The sequence below is a fragment of the Anguilla anguilla genome, chromosome 18, assembly GCF_013347855.1.
Source record: "Anguilla anguilla isolate fAngAng1 chromosome 18, fAngAng1.pri, whole genome shotgun sequence".
NCBI lineage: Eukaryota > Metazoa > Chordata > Actinopteri > Anguilliformes > Anguillidae > Anguilla > Anguilla anguilla.
The window spans coordinates 9,005,384-9,029,718 of NC_049218.1; the positions used below are offsets into that span (position 1 = coordinate 9,005,384).

General features: G+C 48.0%; 1 protein-coding gene and 1 long non-coding RNA gene across 5 annotated transcripts; both read left to right on the forward strand.

Annotated features, from left to right (window-relative positions):
- The first annotated feature begins 351 nt into the window (after window positions 1-351).
- On the forward strand, window positions 352-18,386 carry LOC118218227 (exportin-5). Of its 4 annotated transcripts, none has more exons than XM_035400752.1 (33): window positions 352-628; window positions 1,620-1,741; window positions 1,953-2,025; window positions 2,140-2,277; window positions 2,961-3,143; window positions 3,612-3,638; window positions 3,876-4,061; window positions 4,589-4,665; window positions 4,974-5,006; window positions 5,516-5,615; window positions 5,720-5,803; window positions 6,105-6,230; window positions 6,325-6,415; window positions 6,559-6,687; window positions 7,978-8,093; window positions 8,596-8,751; window positions 9,101-9,142; window positions 9,266-9,355; window positions 9,592-9,791; window positions 10,226-10,325; window positions 10,934-11,115; window positions 12,436-12,536; window positions 12,916-13,012; window positions 13,316-13,452; window positions 13,739-13,836; window positions 14,547-14,593; window positions 14,869-14,972; window positions 15,251-15,310; window positions 15,630-15,733; window positions 15,945-16,052; window positions 16,261-16,398; window positions 17,058-17,222; window positions 17,604-18,386. In XM_035400752.1, the coding sequence occupies exons 1-33, from the start codon at window positions 527-529 to the stop codon at window positions 17,754-17,756; spliced, it is 3,669 nt and encodes a 1,222-aa protein (XP_035256643.1). In that variant the 5' UTR covers window positions 352-526; the 3' UTR covers window positions 17,757-18,386. The 4 variants fall into 4 exon arrangements, with proteins under 4 accessions (XP_035256643.1, XP_035256644.1, XP_035256645.1 ...); XM_035400753.1 differs by having other exon boundaries at window positions 14,872-14,972; XM_035400754.1 differs by lacking the exon at window positions 4,974-5,006.
- A 1,415-nt stretch (window positions 18,387-19,801) lies between these two features.
- LOC118218229 lies at window positions 19,802-22,268 on the forward strand. Its single transcript, XR_004763385.1, has 3 exons — window positions 19,802-20,301; window positions 20,467-20,574; window positions 21,202-22,268. It is a non-coding gene; the product is annotated as an uncharacterized LOC118218229 (long non-coding RNA).
- Window positions 22,269-24,335: the final 2,067 nt, after the last annotated feature.

The window sequence follows — 24,335 nt, forward strand, 5'->3', positions numbered from 1 at the left end:
GATGAGGAATAATCTGAGGGAATTAGGGGTGCATGAATTCACATTAAAAGGTTTACTGAGCATGGGTGAGAGAGCACAGGTCAGGGTACTGTTAGCCTTCTTAAGAGATACAGGGTTTTTTAAAATAGGATATGATGGATAAGCAGGTATAGGGTGCTAGGGTGGCTGACATGAATAGGGATTTTATAGTAGGACTAGGTGTAAAGCATGGAGAATGAAATATAATTTAGGGTGAAGGGATTCAGAGTGTAAGGCTAATGTCTGAGCCACACTCCGGAGCAGAAGGTGGCGGTAATGCACCAAAGCTGGATTCTAACCTCCGTATAACAAGGAGAAGAAGAAGAAGATTTCTGAAACGAAACACTCATGCGCAGTTCGTCTCCACGGCCTAGCACGTTGCGTGTATGTACATGGTGTGAGGTCTTGGTACGCGTACAGACTTTCTGCAGGTGTCTGGCACTATACTGTATATTGCGCAATTTATTTATTTCCGATCTTCCAGTGCTTCTAAACAAGGGGGAGCGTTATGGCGGAACCGGTAGCCGCGATGTGCGATCAGCTAATTAAAGCTGTGAATGTGATGATGGACGCAGAATCTAGCCAACGATACCGCCTGGAGGCCCTGAAGGTAACTAACGATAGCGAAATAGATGCGTAGCGAGCAACATGGTGTGTTTTTACATGTTGGTAGTAGATAGCTACCTGGATATTACATTTTGAGCCCATGTTTGCTTGAGCCGGACTAAGCAATAGAACAAATTTAAAAACTATTACTTAAACTCGTGACGTTTTTAGCCAGTTTGCTTAGCGATAAACTAGCTGGGTAGTTAGCTTGCTGCAAAGTTCATTCATTCCCTAACTCACTTGCTTGGAAGATGGCTAGCTATGTCCGCAAGCGAATACTAAGTTACTAGCCAGAATATCAGAATATCATTTTGTTTGCAGCGAGAATAGCAGTTTAGTTGATTTGATTTGTTTCGTTTGGTATCTTGAATGTATAGCTTGCTAGCTATCGACTTAATTAGTAGATGACATATGCAGACTAGTCTTATTTTGATAATTTGGTGGAAACTGGTGAATGCTTTGTGATCAGGTGACGTTATGTGTGTGCATTTTCAATAGTAAAATTAGCATAGATAAATAGTTTCAATTTCCCTAGAGAGGCTCATATTTATGGTGTCATAATAAAAGCTCCGTGTTATTTGCCCTGCTAACTACTAGAAAGTGACTGAACTAGTTAGATGCAGCAAACTGCGGTAACTTGCTTGCTCGTTGACAGCTTGGTAGGAAGCCATTTAGATGCAACAGTTCCCAAACGTAAAACCGACAGTATGGCACTGTGTTGCTGGACTTTTTGGACTTGTGAGCAAGATGATCGTGTATGCTTATGATCACTGTACAATTGATTTGATAACCTTTGTCTGTTATAAGTACGAAGTAGCACCATAACACTTCTAATACACTAGATTGGTCAAACTGTAGCCACTGAGCGGTTGTCAATGCTATGTGCTTTGCTTGTGGAATAAATGCCTGGTCCATGGAAGATCTCTGCTATATGCACATTTGTCCAACAATGTTAAAGTATGCATCCTCACATGCCCCTCCGTTGCCCTTTGTAGTTCTGTGAGGAGTTCAAAGAGAAATGCCCGTTTTGTGTTCCCTGTGGTCTGCAACTGGCAGATAAAGCACAATCGCCAGTCGTCCGACACTTCGGCTTACAAATATTGGAACATGTTATCAAGTAAGTCAAACTCTCTCTTTCTGTCAGTAGTATTACTGTTCTATAGTGATAAAAATTTCCCCCCCATTTTCTTTGGAACAGGTTTATCTAAGATACAGGTGTCCTCTAAATGGAACCATTTATTTGCCATTAAATTCCACAGTTTAAGGGAATGCCGCTTCCACAATGTGCTCTCATCAGTAACTCACAAACCTTTGTATTGAAATGTTAGGTTTCGGTGGAACAACATGCCACCTCAAGAGAAGGTCCAGTTAAAAAACTGTGCAATGGGGCTGCTGTCAAACGTAAGTCAAAAGGCTTACAGTGTCAATATACATGTGATTCAACAACGTGCAGTCCTTAAAAGTGTTCCTGGTCACCTTGCCCACCTTTTTTTTTGTTTTGCTGTTGAACTGCAGGGCACGCACCCCATCATGGAGGAGGAGAGCCACATAAAAGACGTCCTCTCGCGCATCATCGTGGAGATGATCAAGAGGGAGTGGCCTCAGCACTGGCCCGACATGCTGACCGAACTGGAGGCCCTCACCAGTTTGGGGGTTTGTTCTCCTGTGCACTGATTAGCTCCTGTTCTGGGACAGCGCAGAAACTGTTCCCTTATTTATTATGTTTTTTTTGGGGTGCCCCTCTGCATCACTCAGTCTCTCTGGGGGGGGGGGGGGAAGGTGGTGAAGAAGAGCCTCAGCATGTGCTGCATTTCACACACACTCAGCCGTGTAAACACAGGGGTGTTGAGCTGAGTTCCCAGGGGGCTGCAGTCTCTGGGGGTTTTTGTGGTTTCCTTACAAACAGCTGGCAGTTCAGGCCTGGATAACAAGGTGTGTGTGTGGATTTTTTAGCCAATCGATGACTTGAATGAACCGCTGGTGCTGAAAACACCCCAAATACCAGCAGACCCTCCTGGACTGGAGTTTGACACCTGTGACTGAATTGGTCAATTAAAGCGGCTGATAACGTGGGCTAATGGCCTGACCTGGTTTTTTGGGTCTGATGCTGTTATGGAGATTCTGGGGTGATGGCAAAAACCAGAAGAACCTGCAGCTCTCCATGGCCAAGTTGTCCAAACTCTGAGTTACTGTGTAGATAATCATTGGGCTGGGATGTGGTTTATTTAACTAGTCCGAAAAGTTTTTGCGCCATTTTCATGAAAGGGTGCATTCCAGAAAAGCTGGTATTTGAGCCCCAGAGACAAAAATAAAAAACGAATTTGCCCATCCTCCAGGAGGCGCAGACGGAGCTGGTGATGCTGATCCTCCTGCGGCTGGCCGAGGACGTGGTGACCTTCCAGACGCTGCCCTCGCAGCGGCGCAAGGACATCCAGCAGACCCTCACCCAGAACATGGAGAGCATCTTCAGCTTCCTGCTCACCATCCTGCAGCGCAACGTGGACGAGTACCGCCGGCTGGTCAGACCCCCCCCCCCCGCCCTGCAGTCCCACCTCAGTCCTGTTAACGAGTCCTGGGAGATTAGTGATGTTCAGTCCCCCGGGCTCAGAGAATGTAGAGATGGATCTTAATGTTAAATGTGTGCTGCCCCGTCGTGATACTTGGAAGTGGCGTTAAGATGTCTAAATCGTAGCAGTGGCCCCAGGGTTTGGTTTAAAGAATGCTAGCTGGGTGTGTCTTTAGCTGCTCTGCCATACGAACACTATGGATAGTGCCACCTCTTTTTTGTTTAATTATACATTCTGATATTTGCACATTTAAATGGTGCTTTTGATCATGAGCTAACATTGAAATGGTAGATTTGTTTTATTCACGTCTGTTCAAAAATGACTGCCAACTGTGAGAATTGTTTACTTGTTGATTCCTGATTGCTTACTACTTTTGTATTTTAAGCTGATTTTTACAAATTGCAAAACTTTATTTTCCAGAAACGAGTTCCAAGTCAAGAATTGAAGGTAAGCTTTGAGTATGGAAAGGACTGAAGCAGTTATGATTTGATGAGTCTTTGTTTTTTTGGTGAAACCAACTGTCACTTGCTTTGTGTCATAGCAAACTATACATGATCTCCACTTGGTCTCATGGAGCAGCAATGGCAGCTTTTGACCCTCCAGCCAAAATGACTGCACTGCATTTTGCTTGTGTTTATCACCATCTCCTGCCCTGCCCCCCCCCCCCTTTTCTGTCTGGCTCAGGCTAAGGCACACTGTCGGGTGGGCATGGCCACACTCAACACCCTGGCGGGCTACATTGATTGGGTGGCCCTGGTCCACATCACCCACGAGAACTGCCGCCTGCTGGAGATGTTATGCCTGTTGCTAGGGGAACCGGAGCTGCAGCTGGAGGCAGCCGAATGCCTGCTCATCGCCGTCAGCAGGAAGGTGAGCTTCTATCTGTGTGAGCGTCAGTGACGTCTGTCCATCGGTCTGTGTGAGCGTCAGTGTTGGGCACGTCTGTGTGAGCGTCAGTGACGTCTGTCCATCGGTCTGTGTGAGCGTCAGTGTTGGTGGCGTCTGTCCATCGGTCTGTGTGAGCTTCAGTGTTGGTGAAGTCTGTCCATCGTTCTGTGTGAGTGTCAGTGTTGGTGAAGTGTGTGTGAGCGTCAGTGTTGGTGACATCTGTCTGTGTGAGCATCAGTGTTGGTGACGTCTGTTTATCGGTCTGTGTGAGCTTCAGTGTTGGTGAAGTCTGTCCATCGGTCTGTGTGAGCGTCAGTGTTGGTGAAGTCTGTCTGTCGGTCTGTGAGTGTCAGTGTTGGTGAAGTGTGTGTAAGCGTCAGTGTTGGTGAAGTGTGTGTGAGTGTCAGTGTTGGGGACATCTGTCTGTGTGAGTGTCAGTGTTGGGGACATTGGTCTGTGTGAGCGTCAATGATGCTGACGTCTGTCCATCGGTCTGTGTGACTCCGCAGGGTAGACTGGAGGACAGGAAGCCTCTTATGCTGCTGTTTGACGATGTGGCCATGCACTACATTCTGTCCGCCGTGCAGTGAGTACCAAACGTTCCTCTAGCGTTTAACCAGACGTTCCCTGAACGTTCCGCCTTGTTCGTCCTCACTTTGTAAACGCCGTTAATCTTTGAACCATAATTGAAAGAATAATCGCCTGCTGGCTGGTTGCATTTTGAGTTGGGGGCACATTTTAATCGGTGAGGTCATCCCCTTCATGTTCAATGTTGGGCGAGAGGGTTTGAGTGTTTTAGAGGACCAGCAGCACTGTGAGCTTGTTGGTGCTGCGTGGCCGAGGTGTGGCTTCTCCTGCTGTGGTGTCAGTCATCGCTCTTGTCTCTGGCTCCAGGTCAGCAGATGGGGCTGCAGTCTCTGGCTCACAGTAAGAACAGTTTTTGTTTTTTTTTTGTTCCCCGAGTTCCTCTCTGTTTGACGCCCAGATCGCTTTGAAAAGTGCACCAGATTATATGACGTTTCTCTCAGTTAAAATCTTCCGTCTCCCCTTTTGGTTTCACTATGATCTCTTGGTGAAGGTGACAGTCCTGTTTTTAGTAGGCAAAAGCATTGACTGGCACTTGTGTGGGCGTGCTCGCTTTGTGGTTTGGCTTTGGTCTGAATGAATCAGCCCAACTACCGACCCAGTCAGTCAGTGTAACTTCTGTCTGAGTCTTCATCTGATCCAATCAGTCTGTGCCCCCTGTGTTCTATTGATCCTGTCAGTCAGTGTAACTTCTGTTTGTGTCTGTGTCACTCATCCAGTCAGCCAGTCCCCCCCCTCTGTCTCAGATCTAGTCAGTCAGTGTCCCCTGTATGTGTGACTGTTTTACTGATCCAGTCAGTCAGTGTTCCTCCTGTCTGAGTCGGTCAGTACTCCTTGTGTGTGTGGCCCAGGTCAGGGGAGATACCGGGGGTGGTGGAGAGGGACTACACCTTCCTGAAGAGGCTGTGCCAAGTGCTGTGTGCCTTAGGCACTCAGCTCTGCTTCCTGGTGGTGAGTAAACCTGCCCCCCGTTCATCTGGTGTGTACCATGTCTTACATTCAGCCGCATGCTTGTGGCCAAGGCTTCAACTTTACGGAATAATGTCTCTCTACAGGGCTCCAATGTTGAGGTGGAAGTCCCTGCCAACCTCAACAAGTACTTGGAAGCATTCTTGGCCTTCACCACCCACTCCAGCCAGGTAACCCCGCCCATCTCATGGTTTTCCCTGGAGCCTACAGCTCCAGCACCCCATCTTCTCTTTAAACCTTTTTCATCCTTCATGCCATCTCAGTAAAATCTGTATAACGTACACTCCTGTCTCAGTCTTAATTCCCTTTGTGAACGAGAACATTCGTAATTGCAACTGTCACTTTATGACCCTCTTTGGTCTGTTGTGTGGTTTGCTATACCTTGTTGTGTTCTCTATTTAGTGTATGTAGTGTATTGATACTATTCAGTTTTGGCCCTTTGATTGTGGTCTGATTCGACTCCTCTGTTAGTTTTTAAGGTCTTCCACCCAGATAACGTGGGGCACCTTGTTCAGACATGAGGTCTTGTCGAAGGACCCAGTCATTGTGAAGATGACCGTCAGGTACTTGAAGGCCACTGTGAACAACCTGGTGAAGGTATCGTCACGTTCCATTTTGCTAACGCTCACATAGCTGAACACGCGTAGCTGCACTCTCTCAGCGCTCACCTTCCTCTTCCTCTTCATCACAGACTGGGTTCCCATCCAAAAATGACAGCCCAAGCTGTGAGTACTCGCGTGTGGACTTCGACAACAACGAAGACTTCAACTCCTTCTTCAACAGTGAGTGTTTTCTCTCAAGAGTGTGAGACTTCAGCATTGCACTACTCTATAATACTGAAATTCTTATCGCAGTGTCCCACCTGGGAATCACACCTGCAAGTCTGGTACCCTAATCTCTGCGCCGTGCCTCCTGGTGTCTCCAGGTTTCCGGGCCCAGCAGGGGGAGGTGGTCCGCAGCGCCTGCAAGATCGTCCCGCTGGAGGCCTTCCAGATCGCGGGGGAGGGGCTGCAGTTCCAAATCGCCGCGCCCATCGACGTGGGCACCACTGTGTGTGAGTACTGCACTCTGCAATGCTGCGCTGTTCTGGCCGTGGAAACAGGCGGGGAGGTGTTGGCAGCGATGAAGCCGAACGTTCAGAATACCTGACTGGGAAGAGCCATTTCATTGGTGTGTACTTCTTTTTACCATCTGTGGTTCGTTTGCCGCTATTTGTAAAGTTAATTGGTTAAATTCAGTATGAATTTAATCGTCAAGGGTAATTAAGTTCTAAGCATTACTCTTAATTTTTTTATTCACGCATGCACGCGGTTTCCTTTTTAAAGCTAATGGTTTGATAAATGTTTTGGAAAAGTTTAGGCCGGTGTGACGTGTTTGTAAGAAATTAAAATTTCACTTTATTATTTTTTTAAAACATCACAATTCTGCCGCCCTGGCCTTCGTTAGAAAGAGGTCTGCGTGTGAAAGATCAGACGGAAGAGGACGGGTGAAATTTGCGATTCGTTTCTGAAGCGAGGCATTCTGAAAGGGTGGCTGCAGAGCCACATCAGAGGGGGGGGGCGGTCACCGTAGCAACAGCCGTGCCGCTGCGGTTACCTCCGGGCCTTCATGGCTGTCTGCTCTTGCGGCTGCGGTTGGTTTCACAGTCGCAGGTTGACGATGCGTGCGGGTGGGCGGGGGTGGGGGGTGTCCCTGTGGGTTAACAGAGGCACTTCTCGGAGCAGCGGGCGGGGTTCCCCTACCCACGCCGTGGCCAGGAATTTGCATTTGATCACTTCCGCCACAAGCCCAGATCACCAGCGTGGCCTGGAACAGTGTAGTTTCACTGTTTCACTGTAACCCCCCTCTGTAACCACCTCTTTCTCTGTACCCTTCTCTCCATACCCCCCTCTCTGTGTACCCCCCTCTCTCTCTCTGTACCCCTCTCTTTCCATTCCCCCCTCTGTACCCCCTTTCTCTCTCCATACCCCCCTCTCTCTCTCTCCATTCCCCTCTCTCTGTGTACCCCCTCTCTCTCTCTCCATACCCCTCTCTCTGTACCCCCTCTCTCTCTCCATATCCCTCTCTCTCTCTGTACCCCTCTCTTTCCATTCCCCTCTCTGTACCCCCTTTCTCTCTCCATACCCATCTCTCTCTGTACCCCTTGTCTTTCTCCATACCCCTCTCTCTCTCTCTTCCCCCCTCACTCTCTGTACCCCTCTCTCTCTTTCTCTCTCTCCATACCCCCCCCTTCGTACCCCCCTCTCTGTACCCCGCTCTCTCTTTCCCTCTGCGTACCCCTCTCTCCCCCTGTCTCTCTCTCTCTTTCTCTCTCTCTGTCTCTGTTCCCCCGTCTGTCCCGCAGCTAAGACGGCAGAGGGCCTGTGTTCGGTCCTTTCCCCGTCCGCGGTGCAGTGGGACGCCATGACCTTCTTCACCGAAAGCGTGGTGGGACAGCTCTTCAAGACCCTGGACAAGGAGGTGCGCACATCTCCCAGTAGCCCTTGCGTTCCTGCCTCTCTGGGGGGAGGGGCCGTATCAATGTCCACATTTCATTGGTCCAGTCATTTATATGATTTCTCATTTCTGCTAAGCTCATGAAAGACAGTTCCAGGCAGGCTCTTGTGTCCCTGATTGAAACCTCTTTCTCTGGTCTTATCTGTTATCAAACACCTGTTTTGCTGTGTATAGGTGATCAGGTCACTGATTTAGGATAAGAGGTAGAAATTAAAATCTGAAATGGATATGGCCCTCGGAGGACAGTATCCTGCATCTCTATTCCACACACTATAAGTATAAAGAACATTAACAAGTTTAATTCAATTTAAGTTTAGTTGCATTTAACAGTTTAATTAATTTTTTTATCAGTGTGCCATAAATTGTTTAGCTTTTTTTCTGCTCCAGCATTTGTAGTCTAATTGAAAGTGAGCAGCGTTAAGATGGTTGACAGGCGACGGTAACCATCTTGTTTTCCCGTGTGCAGAAGCTTCCTATCGAGCAGGGCATCGAGCTCCTGCAGGCCGTGCTCAACTACAACACGCGGGACCCCCTCATCCTGTCCTGCGTCCTCACCAACGTCTCCTCCCTCTTCCCCTTCGTCACGCACCGGCCGGAATACCTGCCCCAGGTGCTCTACAAGGTGAGCAGGGGCCTGCGGCAGGGCGGGGTACGGGGGGGGGGGTCACTGTTTCGGGTTCTCTTTCTGTCCTGACCTCTGTGCTGACAGGTGGGGGTTCCTGAACTCTCCCCCGCACGGAGGCCCATGTTTGTCTCTGGATTTCGTGTCGACTCCTGCGTGTTATCATTTAATCAACCCAGTCATTTGCGCTGGTCTGCGAGTGAACCAGGAAGGACGTATGCAGATAATTCGCTGATTGAGCCAGGAAAATTGGAAGCACTAAAAAAATAAGAACAATGTAGATAATATACTCTGGATAAGAGTATCTACTTAATGCTTGTAATGTAATGTCCATTTTCTCCATTTTCAGCTCTTCGGCTCCATCACGTTTGAAGTGGTAGAAGAGAGCAAGGTAAGAGTCAATGCTCTCGCTTATTTATATTAATCATTGGTTGAGGCTAGAATGTTATATGGTCATTGGCCCTGGCTCAAAGGGACGCTTCTCTAAGCTGTGCTGTGATTGGGTGTTTGGCAGGCCCCCAGGACTCGCTCTGTGAAGAACGTGAGAAGACACGCCTGCTCTTCCATCATCAAGATGTGCAGAGACTACCCACAGTTCATCCTGGTGGGTGGCGAGGCTGTGGAGTATGGGGGGTGGGGGTGATTCTGAGGTTCTGCCTTCCCTAAATCGTGGGATACATTCTTTAGCTTGGAATAGCAAAGATAAGGGGCTCCCCGCCCCTTTTCTGAATAACCAACACTCTTCCAGGTTTGTGAGGTTTAACGGTGAGCTACACCTCCGGGTTTGTGAGGGTGAACAGTGGGAGTAAGCAGCTCTGTGTCTGTGTGTCCCCCCCCCAGCCCTGCTTCGACATGCTCTACACCCACGTGAAGGGTCTGTTCTCCAACGAGCTGCTGCTGACGCAGATGGAGAAGTGTGCCCTGATGGAGGCCCTGGTGCTCATCAGTAACCAGTTTAAGGACTACGCCAAGCAGCAGGCCTTCCTGGAGGAGCTCATGGCCCCTGTGTCCTTGCGCTGGCAGTCCGAGGAGACCACCCGGTATGTCCACGTCCCTGCCCCGCCCCGCCCAGCCATGCCCTGCCCAGCCCAGCCCCTCCCCGCCCCACCCAGCCCCGCCCCACACACTTGCATCCCTGTCTGTTTGTGGCTTGAACGGTAGTAATGAGGAACTTCTTCTCTAAACCAGGAACTTGTTGACACACCATACAGCTTTTCTAGGTATGAAATATAATGAAGTATTTTCACACACACATACATTTTGGTTAATGCAAAACCAAAAAAAAACAAAAAAAAAACAACTATATCGGGGCAAAACACTGCATAGGTTGATGGACTGAATTTGGAAATTTCCTGTTGAGGGCAGTATCAGTATCAGTGTACACTTAAATTGAAAAACATGAGGCTTTTCCTCCATGGCTTTGTGGTCCTGTACTGTTCTGTGGCTCGCTGACCGCTGCCATTCCGCTTCCCAGCGTGCTTTGGGACCCAGCGCAGTTCCTGGGCTTCGTGGGGGCCGACCAAACGAACATCGACCCCATCGCAGAGGACATGACCGGGATCAGCAGGTCAAGGGTGAGTCCCCACCCCTACCTCCACCCCCGTGAGCGTGGCGGAATCCGGCGGGGGTTTGGAGGCTGGCGGTCGGTCACTCGGTGATCTAATCCAGGGGTGTCCTCGCCTGCTCCGGGGGGGGACCCCCAATCTGTCAGCGTTCTTTTCCACCTGAGCCAGATTGCTACAGTAGAAGCTCACAGTTACTGACTGACCAAAACATGGATGTCAGTGCCCCGCTGTGCCGTTTCTGTACTTTGTGTTTGTACTTCGTACTTCACTGCAGTTGGAGCCGCAGGAAGTGTGCGCACATGTGTAGCTGACAGCAGTACTGCTCAGACTTCCGCCATTGCTCACATGACCAGACCGGTCCTCATCTCTGCTTGGTGTCTGTGTGCATGCGTGTGTGCCCTCCCTGTCAGAATCGACCCCTTTAAAAGCAGCTCTCTCCTTTTTTTTTCATATCCTTTTTTAAAATCCTTTTTTTAAATTTTATTTTAATTTAATCCCCCACTCCTCCTCCCCCCCCCTTCCCCTTCCTCCTGACCCCCCTCCTCTCCTCCCTCCCCCTCCCACCTGACCCCCCCTCCTTTCCTCCCCCTCCCTCCCCCCCCCCCTCTCTGCTGTAGATCAGCTTTTGTGTGTACACCATTCTGGGGGTAGTGAAGCGGGCTCGCTGGCCTGCTGATCTGGAGGAAGCCGCGGCCGGAGGATTTGTGGTGGGGCACACCCCCGCCGGCGCCCCCATCTTCCGTAACCCCTGCACCACCCAGGTCCTCGCCCTGCTGCCCAACCTGCTGGCCCTCATCAGGTGGGTGGAGGCGGACGCCCTGTCGGGACGCGGGCCCGGTGCTGCCCCCTGCTGGTCAGAGCGGGGGGCTCCGCACCAGAGCTCAGCCACACTCCCTACTCCCCAAAGTAGGAGGAGGAGGAGGAGAGGGGAGGGGCCACTGCCTTTCGGGCTCCTTGGACCGCCCCTCTCATTCCATCCAATGAGAGGGCGCGAGCTCTGGGGAGCTTTCACCGTAGCAACTGTGAAGGCTGTACCACCTGTCATTGGTGAGCCAATGGGAGTTTGTACTTGCCAGACTAGGGGGTAACCAAAACATCACACCTGCTGTCTTTTGTTTCTCTCTCTCTCTCAGTCTCTGTCTCTCTCTCTCTCTCTCTCTGTCCCTCCTTTTTTAAGTTTCTTTATAGCTTTGATATGTCAGCTCTCCTCTTTTTTTATTTTGTTCTGTTTTTAACAGCCTTCTTCTGGTTGAATGGTTTTGCGCTCGTTGCTAACAGTAACTCAGCCTACCAGCCAGTGCCTGTCCGAGTTTCGTCTTCTGGCTCCTCGTCCTGCATTTTTTACAATCAGGCTTTCCAATCACTCACTCTGGCTACAGGGGGAGTACGGTTGTTTAATGTGAGAGTGTTGGAGGTTTAGTAGGAGGGTCTTCACCGGTGGCTCAAACCCTGTTTGCTTTCTAATTGCAATAACGGAGTAGTTTGCCCATTGCTGGTTGCAGGTACGTATTAAAGTAATAATTTGTGACCCTGATTCAACCTGAAAATTATGACTCAATCATCAATTCATCTTGCCGATACAGTAAATCTACGGACTACTTGCATTCGGTTTGAAAAGTAACAAAGCATGTGGCCAAATGTTAATACTGAAGAGACATTTTAAATTTTTGTTGTTCATTGTTTTCTGGCTATTTACTTCATAAGCGTACTACATAAATTGTTGTAATAACGTCATTTGCAGAGAGCTTTGTTTGCATGGAGGGCGTTGGGTGGGTGGACCATTTGGCAAAAAGTTGGTTGCCGGAAAAAAATATTCAGAGAACTGGTGGTTTAGAGGATTTAATTTCCTTTTCTTACGAACCTAAACCATGCGTACGCCACTCTGACATGCACATTTCAGTGATTCACAGATGCACTTAACCCCAGTGACTTGTACATCTAACTGTTTTTTTTACATGCAGTTCAGCTGTGTATTTTACTGAAGAAATTTAGCTTAAGTAACTTTGCTCATGGGTACGAGGGCTGTGCCCCTCCTGGGACTCAAACCTGCCGCCTTGGAAGTCCAGGTCCCTAACCGCTACACTGCCGTGTCGCTCTACGATGTCTTGTCTGTTTCTAGGACCCATAACAACCTCTTCCTGCCAGAGAACATGGCCCGGCTGAGCGACACCTTCACCAGGGCCTACGAGGTCATGGACGTGGAGAAGAACCTGGTGCTAGGTAAGGGAGAACCCGTGGGTTCTACTGCTGATTTTGCAGATTTTAGTGTTCTTTACAGTCACAGAACCAGGTTGACCATAGAATGCTGTGAGCTTGACCAGGTTGTCTAAAGTGTTGTATAATGTGCTTTGACGAGAGATGTCCACCGAACTTCCAGGGATGCGCTTCTTGGGTCAAGCCAACTCTGTCACTGACCTCTAGCATAATACTGGCAGACACCAGTTAGAACCAGTTAGGAAACCAGTCTCACAAACTGGTTAACGTTTTCTTCCAGATGGTCTAGAGATATATCTGGTGAGGTTCTCTGCATAATTCCTCCTACTGGATAACCTGCAGATGAAGTTCTGTTGCAAACGCTTAACCCCTGGTTGTTCTGCAGGGCTCCCCCAGCCAGTGCTGGATATCTACGACTCCCCCGTGTACAAGACCACCCTGGAGCGCATGCAGGGCTTTTTCTGCACCCTCTACGACAACTGGTGAGAGACTGCCTCTGCTCCTCCTCCCTTTCCCGCTCTTTCTCCGTCTCCCTCCCCTTCTATCCCTCCATCATTCCTGCTCAAGCTTTTCGCCTCTTATCTGTTCCTCCTCTCCATGTCTCGGTCTCTCTTCAAATGCCTTCATTTCTGGATTAACAACGATCCATCTTTCTTTCTCTTTTTCTGTCTCTCACAGTCTCCCTCCCCCTTTTCTCTGTCTCTTTATCTCTCTCACTCTCTCTCTCTCCTTCCTTCTCTCACTTCTTCTCATTTTTGCCTCCTCTCTCTTCCTCTCTCTCACAGCTTCCATATCCTTGGCAATGCTGGCCCCTCCCTACAGCAGGACTTTTACACCATTGAGGGCCTGGCAGAGAAGATCGTAAACTCCGCCCTGGTCAACCTGGACAACGTCCCCGACCACCGCCTGCGGCCCTTGCTCCATATCCTTCCCACCATGATGTCATTTCCTGTTTAGGAAAGTGCAGTTTGGTGGTGCTGCAGTAACGTTCAGTTGTGTATTGAGGCTAACATATGGCCTTGTGAATTCGTGGATTGGAGGATTTATAAGCATAAAATTCGGGGATGGAGCCTTGACTAAAGCACCATGGTTACTGGACACCCCTGTGTCCATTTGATTAACTGCGGTTCACTGAGCGTTCTGTTTGTGAGTCATCTTCCGGTGTTACAGCCGTAGTGGTGCGGTTTCCTTAACGTAGCCGCGCTCACGGGTCTTCATCAAGCAGCTGGTGGTGTCCTGCCCTCAGGAGTATTACGAGGGCCTGCTCTGTCCGCTGCTCGGACCGCTCTTCGCCTACATGCTCCAGGTGAGGCGTCCTGAAGCTACCACAAGCTTTGACTTAACACCCGGGCCAGCCAGGTTGAACGGCACTGTGGGATACTCCACCTGGCCGGGGAGGGGGTCATGGGTTTGAATCCAGGGCGGGATTTCTCTTTTCCTACCCTTAAGCGAAAAAAAGTGCTCTTGGGTTTGAGTAATGTGCATTGTGAGTCAAAACAGGATTATCATAGCGGGCTAGCCTCTGCTGTAAGATCACTGATTTACAAGAGCTAGTGAGGTCTTCAGATGTTGTGCATTAGAAATACTACAAGAGCAGTGGATATTGATACAGTGCAGATGGCTAATGTGCGTTTTATTATGAGCTTTATGTTAATCTGATGTCTTTCTGTTAATAGTAAAGATGTTGAGGGCGGAACCCTGAACGAGCACATCCACTGAATGAACTGATGCAGTAACACCATTATTAGGATTGGGATGGAAAACGAGAGTAAAGCTCCCTCTAATGGGATTGATTTTGGTGGCCCTTATGTGGGTTCAAGGTCGGCATAATTAGGCAGAATTTAGTGCTTTAAGGATGTTGCCTGTGACTCGGTGGCTTTTGAGTGCTGTTAGCGCCCGGTCTGTTGCTCATAGAACCCATGTGGACACGCTGTTAGCGGGCGTGTTAAATGAATGTAATGTGCATAACACTATAACTGTGATGTGCTGTAATGGTGCTTTCCCTCTCTTCTGCAGAGGCTGAGTCAGAGGTGGCAGTTCATTAACCAGAAAGGCATTCTGTGGTAAGGGCTCCTTCGCCGCTGTTCTCTCCTCTGCTTACCGGCTGCACGTGTGGAGATGTAGCAGTGGTGTGGGCTGTAGAGAGTGTGTGTGTGTGTGTGTGTGTGGAGATGTAGCAGTGGTGTGGGCTGTAGAGAGAGTGTGCGTGTGTGTGTGTGTGGAGATGTAGCAGTGGAGTGAGCTATTGTATGTGTGTAGCAGTGTGTTTGTGTGTGTGAGAGAGTACTGGCTCATTATAGTCTCTCTCTGTCTCTCTCTCTCTCTCGCTCTCTGCCAGCAGCTCAGATGATGACGAGGTCTGTGAGGAGAAGCAGGTGACCCAGGAGATGCTGGAGGAGCAGCTGGTGCGACTGGTGACCCGGGAGGTGATGGACCTCATCTGTACGTCCCGCCCACCAGCAAACCCCGCCCCCCCCACCACATTTACAAAACTACTCACCCCAGTGTCCACTGCCAAACCCCTCCACCACATTTACAGAACAACTCACCCCAGTGTCCAACAAGAAGCTTCCCTCACCACATTTACAAAACAACTCACCCCAGTGTCCACCGACAAACACCTCCACCATGGACTTTTTGGACAGTGGATTGAGTGGGGCCATGCGCTGTGTTAAAGTGAAGGAACATCAGTGCCAGATGTTTGCCCTCCTCTCTTGCAGCTGTGACCTGCATATTGAAAAAGGCTCCCGAACCTGCGGGAAATAAAGAAGACGTGGATGGTGAGCATTCCTTCTGTACGCCACAAACCCTGTCTCAAATGGGGGGGGGGGGGCACACAGTCAAAGTAACCCAACAGCAAACATATTGCACTACATAGCTTATACTCAAGCCCCTTACTGTTTCCATGGTGGTTCTAATTGTGGACTTTCCTGTGTGAGTCTGTTCTGAATGTGTGGTTTCCATAGTAGTTCTGAATGTGTCGTTTCCATGGTTGTTGTGATTGTGGACTTTCCTGTGGGAGTCTGTTCTGTGGTGGTTCTGAGTGTGTCGTTTCCATGGTGGTTCTGAATGTGACCCGTTCCACTGGTTCGCTTCCAGAGGAGGAGATGATGGCGACTGACTCATCGCAGGCCACCCAAGGGACGCCCACCTACCCCACCGACGAGCTGACCGAGCTGGGGAAGTGCCTACTGCAGCACGAGGTGTCAATCTGTCTGCCTGTTTGTGTCTGTCTGTCTGTCTGCCTGTTTGTCTGTCTGTGTCTATCATTTTCTCTGCTCCTTTGATGAACTGTTGCTCTTTTTTTCAGTCACTTTATATTTAAATAGAATAGTTCTTAAATGCTGATGCTTAGATAGTTCAAGGAAGATGATTGACGTGTGTGTGTGTGTGTGTGCATTTGATCCCCACAAGGACATCTACATGACTCTGCTGACCTTATCCTTCAACTCGCTGTCCTGGAGGGACACGGGAAATTGCCACCGCATGGCCTCCTTAGTGTGCTGGACTCTGCTCCGCCAGGTATATGTCCCTGGACTTCACGCTCCAAATCACTCTTTCACTCAGGCATACCTGCTTTCTGAAAGGCAGGTTTTAAACTTGAGATGGGTCACAGGATTTACAAGCATCAGCACAACTTCCACTACAACTGCTGTACACTTAAGACTTTCCTCTCCCGTATAACTGGAATTTTTGTTTTTAAATACGACCGCTGTGTGTCCGGGTGCAGGTCGTCGGGGGCAGCCTGCTGCCGGAGGCGGTGACGTGGCTGTACACCAGCGTGCTGAAGGGGCTGCAGATGCACGGGCAGCACGAGGGCTGCTGTGCCGCTCTGATGCAGCTGGCCTTCACCATCTACGAGACCCTGGTGAGGAGGAACCACCCCTGCGCCGCCACACGTACCCGGGGGGACGCTTTATCGCGTCGCACCTCTGCTAGTCTATAGCACTGGTTCTTAAACTTCTTTATATTGGGACCCAAGTTAGGAATACGCTTTAATATCGGGACCCAAATTAGGGTCCTAAATTTAGTACCATCACTCAGGGACCCATCAAATGCACATACTAGCATAGCCTAGTGGACTACAGACCTGTTCCGGGACCCACCTCATACACTCCTGCAACCCATTTTGGGTCCCAACCCATAGTTTAAGAAACACTGGACTATAGTAATATCTGTGGTTGCTGTATTCCGTTCCAAATTAGCAAGCCAGTGGACCAGCCTTCCCCCATTCCGGTATTTGTCAGCACTGAAACGTTACAGTTCAGTTCTTGCTTGCTGGCGAGTCAGCCTGTTCTGCCAGCAAGGCCATATGTATAACATTAGCGCAGTAGCTACCAACCTACAAGGAAGTCATTAGTGCTGTAATATGAAGCTAAACTGGAGCTGTCTTCCTATCCCTTGGGTGTTCTGCCCAACTGAACCTCACTAGCAAGCTCCACAGGATGTGGCGCTGCTCCACAGAACATGGTCGTTAATCACACCTGCCCCCCAACAAGTGCAAACTTTTGGCCCCCCCCGCCACAGAGGCCGCGGTACTCGGAGCTCCGGACCATCATGGGCCAGATCCCCAACATCCAGGTGGAGGCGCTGAACCAGTACGACCTGAAGCTGCTGAACCCGCCCCCTCAGAAGGTGGGGGAGAAGAAGAAGAAGGACCAGTTTAAGAGGCTCCTGGCCGGCATTGTAGGGGTGAGTGGCCCGTTGGCGCCCTCCAGAGGACAGGAGGCGCTGTTATAAACATGTTTCACCTTCTGGTTGGGTACTGAAATTATCAGAGAAAAAGATGAAACAGCCTGGTGAAACCTGCTTTATTCCGTTCAAGTTAAAAAAGAACAAAAAAACATGATTCATCCTATAAAATACCAGGAGCTGGATGAGCCTTTTTATTTTCTTTTTTTTTCCCAAAAAATTGAATTGGCCTGAGGCGCCCCCTAGGTACAGCAGAGTGTCACAGCACTTAACTCTGCCAGATTTGGAAGCCCAGTGTAAAGAAATGTGTGATTGTGTGGTTTTTAATCATGTGCGATTCTCTCCCGTGCCCCCCCCCCCCTCCCCTGCCCCCCCTGACAGAAACCCCTGGGGCAGCAGTTTAAGAAGGAAGTCCACATCCGGAACCTTCCCTCCCTCTTTAAGGTGAAGCCGGACGCGATGAGGGACGTTCTGGAAAGCAGCGAGGACACGGCGCTGACCTCCCTCTTCACGCCGTCGCAGGAGGGCATCTAACCGGGACGGCGGCCCATAGGGGGCGCAGTGACTCCACCCGGAAATCCCCGGCCCCTTGTCCCCTCAGCTCAGCCCCACCCCACCCGTTCCAGGGCATAAAAGGGCCTTTTTTATTTTTTAAAAGGTAGAATATTAATACGCAAGTCCGCCTTTAGATACGGTTTCCAAAAACTGTGTTATCCTTGAGATTCCTCGGGACGTACGGGCTGGGGGGCAGGGGGGCTGTCGTCACCCTCGGAACGTAGTCGGGGCGCAGACGACGACACGCGTAGACGAGCGGCAGACTTAAAAGCGTGTGTCTTTTTTTTAAACGACAAAAAAAAAAAAAAAACCTTGACGCTAATATGATACTTTATGCGTTACGGTCTGTGGTTGAACCTGAGAAAGTCCGCTCAGCCTTCAGGAGTCACGGTTCGGTTCTCCACCGAAACAACACCGGTCTACATTCCTCATTTCCTGTTTCCTGTTTTTTTCAGTGCACATTCATCTGTTGCCTTTGTTTTGTTTTTAAAACTGGTTAACTCAACACTAAGAATTTTTTGTGTACATGAAACAGAGTATTCCAGGTGACATTGTCTTTATATATTTTGCCGTTTTTAATAAATGGTAGACGTGAGCGTCTGGAAAGTGTGGAGCAGTGGATTTGTAGATGGATTTTTGCATCATATTCTTCTAGAACACAATTTGCATTTAAAGGTAGGATTTTCCTTCCTTTTACACTTCCCTATCAGAAGAATTGACAGTTCTGGGTGAGGGGGGGGAGGGGGGGGTACAGTCTGGCATCATGTAGCATACAGCAGGGGTGTTCAGTCTTATCCAAAAAGGGCCAGTGTGGGTGCAGGTTCCTACTTTAGCCCAGCACTATGACACTTGATTCAACTGATTAACTAATTGTGGTCTTCAATATAGACATCAATAAGTAGAATCAAGTGTATTCGTGTTGAGTTAAAATTAAAAACCTGCACTCACATTTACCCTTTTCGGATAAGACACACCTGATATACAGTCTCAAGGTGGAAATAGTACCTGAGTCCTGTCACAGACCCAAACCATATAGAAATGAAACTCTTCTCCTGGCTTCTCACCTTTAGTCCTTCAGTAAAAACACATAAATAAGTACAACCCAGAGTGGGCTCGCCTTTTATGAACCATTTGAGTGTTCTGCCTGTGCATAAACTTATGAATAAACGCGCCCAACCACATTAATTCAGTATAACGTTTATATAACGCTTCCTCCCTGCTATCTGGGTGGTTTCATAGGAAGTAAACCCAACTTTATTGACTGGCGAGAAGTTTAAGCAGTATTTTGTTTTAACACCCTTCATCGATTACATTTCTGCTCTGAAACTTGTACAATATAAAAATTTTTGAAGTGTGCACTGATGTATGTGCAGTAAAATGCCTGATCTTGTTCAAATTGTCATTTAGTCAGTCCTTTTCCCAAATATAAAACTTTTTTTCTACCATCATATTGGTATAAGGAGTATTTTTTCCAATTGAAGCCAAACTAAATTCCCCTTAACACTCTTAAGTACAATAGTGCAAATATGTAAACGTTTGTGAATTGAGAGGGAATGTAAGATTGATCATTTCTTCAAGAAAAAAGTTGATAACACCCCAAATACATAGCGAATCTCGCTTCAAGTGAGCGTTTGCAACAGAGGGCGTCAAAACGTACATTATATATTAAGTAGTAGGTGGCATTTAAACGACCAGGAATGCTGCTCAGACTTGAGGTTTCGTGTGCAAATAACAATCTTGGATCGCGTGTTGCACATCAGTAGGCGTATGGTAACGGATTTTGGTCACACTTCATTGCTAAAGGAATCACGGAAGATCGGTTCCGTAGTTGAATTTTATGATCTTTGACACGTGACCAGTTTCATTAAGTGCATTCTGATTCTGGGGCGCACACCTTAGTCTAATTGCAATCGCAATAACTCAGTTATACTTTTAAAACTAGGCCGACACACAGGTGAAAACGGGGCATCATCATCAGCATGTGACGGTGCTCTGACACGACACACCTTTCGTCTGAACAGCAGGCTGATAATTCGATCTTTGACCACGAGTAGTCTGGGTGTAAAATGGCCAAAACATGGTCCTGATCTGAATGACGCCCCGCATTAGATGAATAACACTGCGTATTTAGGAATGGATTCAATTTCCCAATTTCGTCACGTGCGTGACGATCAAATATTAGGCTACTTTTGTAAAAGTATTGATATTGTCCTGTCGCGAGAGACATTGATGAAGCAACTGACATCATACGAAAAGATTAGGCTATTTCATGGATGCATTTGCCCTAGACAGTCTTTCTTGAAAGATGGCGTCATCTTTATGGCCAGTAGTGTTGGCTGTGTTCTTTGGGGCCGCTCAACTCACCGTTTGTGTGCCAGTGATGACAGGGGCACCCGTCGATGTTCCCTCCAACCGGAGTGATGTGCTGAGAGCAGCTCGGTTCGCTGTGGTCGAATACAACAAAGAATTTTCCGATGAAGAGTACGCTTACAAAGCCACATCAATCGCCTCGTCCAAAATTCAGGTATGACCGAAGCCAAAAAGTGACCGAACAATTAAGCCTAGGGAGTCACTTCAAAATGTTTTTGTGTTTTTTGCCGAACAAGAATATCAATGCTGTAACCCTCTATATCCTGAAAATTCTTGGAATTATGTATATATTTTTAAACGCTTTGTTTTGTTTTTGCAGGTGGTTGCTGGGCTTAACTTTATCCTAGAAGTTAATCTGGGCCTCACTCAATGCAAGAAAGAACAGACATTCGATGTAGAAAACTGTCCTTTACAAACAAACGGAAAGGTGCAAGCTTTGCTAATTTAAAACAAATTATTTTATAAATGTTTCAATACCAACCTAAAGTAGTTAACTCGTGTTCTCAAATGCAGGTAAAATTGCGTACGAAAAATAGTAAAGGTGCTCTTATTACAATGTTGCCAAATGTATTTAAATATTAAATACGCGTGCCTATAACAGAACAACTATTTGCGCCGTACAGAAAACTGCAGTTTATAGGCCTAGTTTTTGGTCACTTGTAATGATCGAATAAGAAGGCGATTCGCTGTTTTTTAAAGTTTGATTGACAGTATTAACCGATACACTTTAGAAGGAAACAAACAAAACGAAATCAAACAAAATCCATCGTACTTTTATCTTATACATCCTCTCTGATCTTTGTTTCAGATCAGAGAGGAAATCAAAATCGGATCTTTATCCGATGTAGGCTACTCATTTGCAGAGTAGACGTATCCAGGGGGAGAGAATCCTAGATGTGTCTTTTGGTTTGGTTGCAGTTAAGCAGTTATTGCGGCCCTGATTCTTTCTTGTCTGTGAAGAGGGGCCTGAAAACTTAACTCTGTCACTGCTGCCGCCGTCTCTAGGGAGCTGCTCTTTAGCCGGTCGTTAAGGAGCTGCTGTTCTCTATTCTAGAAGCTGCATTGCCATTTTGTGGTGATGGACGTCCCGTGGGAGAACATTACGGAGTTGACACAGAGAAGATGCGCTGCCAACCTGCAAGCGAAGGTGCACCAAAAAGCACCGTCCACTTTAGTTTCTCTGACACATCGGATTTTCTCGAGTTTTGTCTCTAGGTGTTGTAATTTTTATAATTTAACACTAGCCTGGATACAAAGGCACAATGTCCTGTGAATCAACAAATATTTGGACCAAATAAAAATAAAAGGAGCAATACATTTAAGTAGCTACATGATGGCTTGGGTCAAAATCTTTGCCAAGGCTAAAGTAGGCTATGGATCTGTTATGGACTGTACTTTTTCGCGATTAATTGTTGCACGTTTGAGTGTAGAGGGTTTAACTTCTTGCAGTATCAAAATTTATATTGGCTGGGTAAATGTACTGTTGACAAGAGGTGGCATGTTAATTCGTAGTGCTCGGTTACTGTAAATGAGTTGCCAACGGGCTACAACAGAGATAGTCAAATCTGGCATTTAGGGCCTTTAGTAGGCTACTGCTGTTTTTTTTCATTCTTCCCCTCCAATCAGGGACTGATTTAGACCTGGGACACCAGGCAAGACGAATCTCTGGTAAAAGAAAAAGCGGCGGTACTACGGATTTAGGCGAACAGATTTGTGTAGGCTACCACGTGCTACGAAATTTCGCACTTCTCCGGGGCCCTGTTCTTAAGTGAACTTTGACTTTTCTGGCCACTAGATGGAGCTAAATATTGGCAACCGACGAGAGGACCGGAGAGCGTTCAGTTTCAAGCATGGACCGTACTTACAATATTGTCTTATGACCAGACCATACTAAAGTTTAACTGTCTGTTTTACTGTTTTAAAATGTGTGGTTGAATCCTGAGAGTATAGGTTAATTTTCACCATTCTTAGTTTATTTTGTCCAGTTAAAACAGAAGGTTTTAATTGGCTCATCTATGGGAATCCCTGCCACCTAGTGCACTGTATCCCACTTTTCCTTTCTCGTTCTCAGTCTTTCCCCACTCCCTCACTCTTCTTTTTCTGTCCACCTCTTCCTCTCATCCTTTTCTCACTCTCCCTCTTTCTCATTCCATCTCCCCATTCTCTCCCTCTCCTCCTCTCTTCCCCTATCCTTCTATCCCTGATGACACATTAAAAATCCCTTCTTTTGGAGGTGTTCTGAATTGACAAAGAAAATGGCTGCACAGATTTAACTTCAAAATGCTGGAGATTCTGTAAATTCCTATGACAGTTATGGGCCATGAAAACAGTAAACTGAATAAAGGTAAGGAATGAGATGAAGTTATGAATTGGTGTAAACTGTAAGGGCAGGCTGGCAGTCTTAACTCATTGAGGTGTGAAATCATAAATATGATTCTGTAACACTTTAAAATAAGGTCACATGAATTGGCATTAACTAATGTAGTTGTTACCATGAATTCATGGGTGATTGAAAACAAATGGGGTTCTAGAACACAGACTTAAAATAAAATAAAAAACAATGAAAAAAAAAAAAAAAACCATTCCAAAAACCTACTCTTCAAATGGTTAATGATGGTGGATCATTTTGAGATGCTGTAAAGGCCATCTCCAGACAGAGAGGGTAGATATATATGTCACTTAATCTCTCCAGTCACTAATTTCTTTAATCACTCATTGTGGAAATCAAACATAGGGTAACGAGGAGTTGGCCAGCAGTGTTCTCTTGGATGTTTAGGTGTTGTCTGATTTTGGGGTATCTGTAATGTGGGTGCACTAGTTTAGCTGACCACCCCCCTCCCTCGCTGGACTGGGTAGCAGATGGTGGGGCTTGGATCTCTGTCCTTTGTACTCTGATACCGTGACACGCACAAGCCAAGAGCACTGCTCGGCTGAACACCCGCCCCCATCCTCCATTTTGGGGTGGGGAGGTGGTGTCGGGTCTCGGGGATGGGGAGGGAGGGGGAGCCAGCAGGTGTCAAAGGCCACTGGTGGGTCATTTCTGACCCCCATCTCCAATTCGCTCTTTCCCCAAAAAAAAAAAAAAACGAAATGGATGCGTGCGCGCACACACATTTGAGCTGGTGCTACTGCATTTGCTGAAGTAGAATAATATGATATGACTGAACCCCTGTCTACTCCTGCCCCCCCCCCCCCCCCAATCTGCTCTCCTGCTTGCTCTGACCACCATAACAGGGGCATCCCTTTCTTGCTAAAGGTCCATCACCACAAGCCACACAAACACACACACACACACACACACACACACGTGCCACTGCAGCTGTCCTGACCTTTGCTCCCTATATCGCTCTTTCTTTCTCTATCGCTCTCCCTCCTGTGGTCCTGCGGGCAGAATGCCCTGCAGTTCGTCAGAAGGTGGGTGTTATGTTGATTAGGAGAGCTCAGCCAATGACACTGCCATCATTATTTATTTATTTTTTTTTGGAAGGGGTGGCCATTGGTTAACCGATGCCCTGTGCAGTCTCCACCAGGTTTTGGGAGTACCCGTCTTCCGCCTAGCCCAGAGGAAAGTACCGTGGATTCCATTTCCTCTTCCTGTTCAGCTTGATTTGTGTGTGTGTCTGTGTGCGCGCGTCCATGTGTGTGTCTGTGTGCACGTCCGTGCGTGTGTGTGTCTGTGTGCGCTTGCCTGCGTGCGTGCATGCATGCATGTGCGTCTGTGCGTGTGAGTGTGTGTCACTTCCCCTCCCACTGAAACCAAGAGTTTCCCTGGCAATGAGAGGGGAGAGAAGGGAAAAAATCAATACTTGCAATAGCGTGTAGCCAATGAAATAAGAGAATGATTTATGTAGGGGTGGATACAGTGTGAATCAGATGGGGCTGTTGCGGTGGTGTTGGTGCGTAGAGTGAGGGAACAAAACTGCAGCGATTATCCCCAATGGCCAGACTTACAACACCCCCCCCCCCCCCCCCCCCCGGTTTCATCCCAGCTGTGGCTATTATGAGATGGTAAGCGAACTGCACACGTGTACTCACATGCACACACTCACCCATATTCGCACGCTCTCACACGCACACACTCACCCACATTCGCACGCTCTCTCTCTCACACACACACTCACGACTCGAGGAGCCGAGCGGGTTGTGGACTGGGAGCCTGTATCAGCGCACGTCTGTCCGCTGCAGATT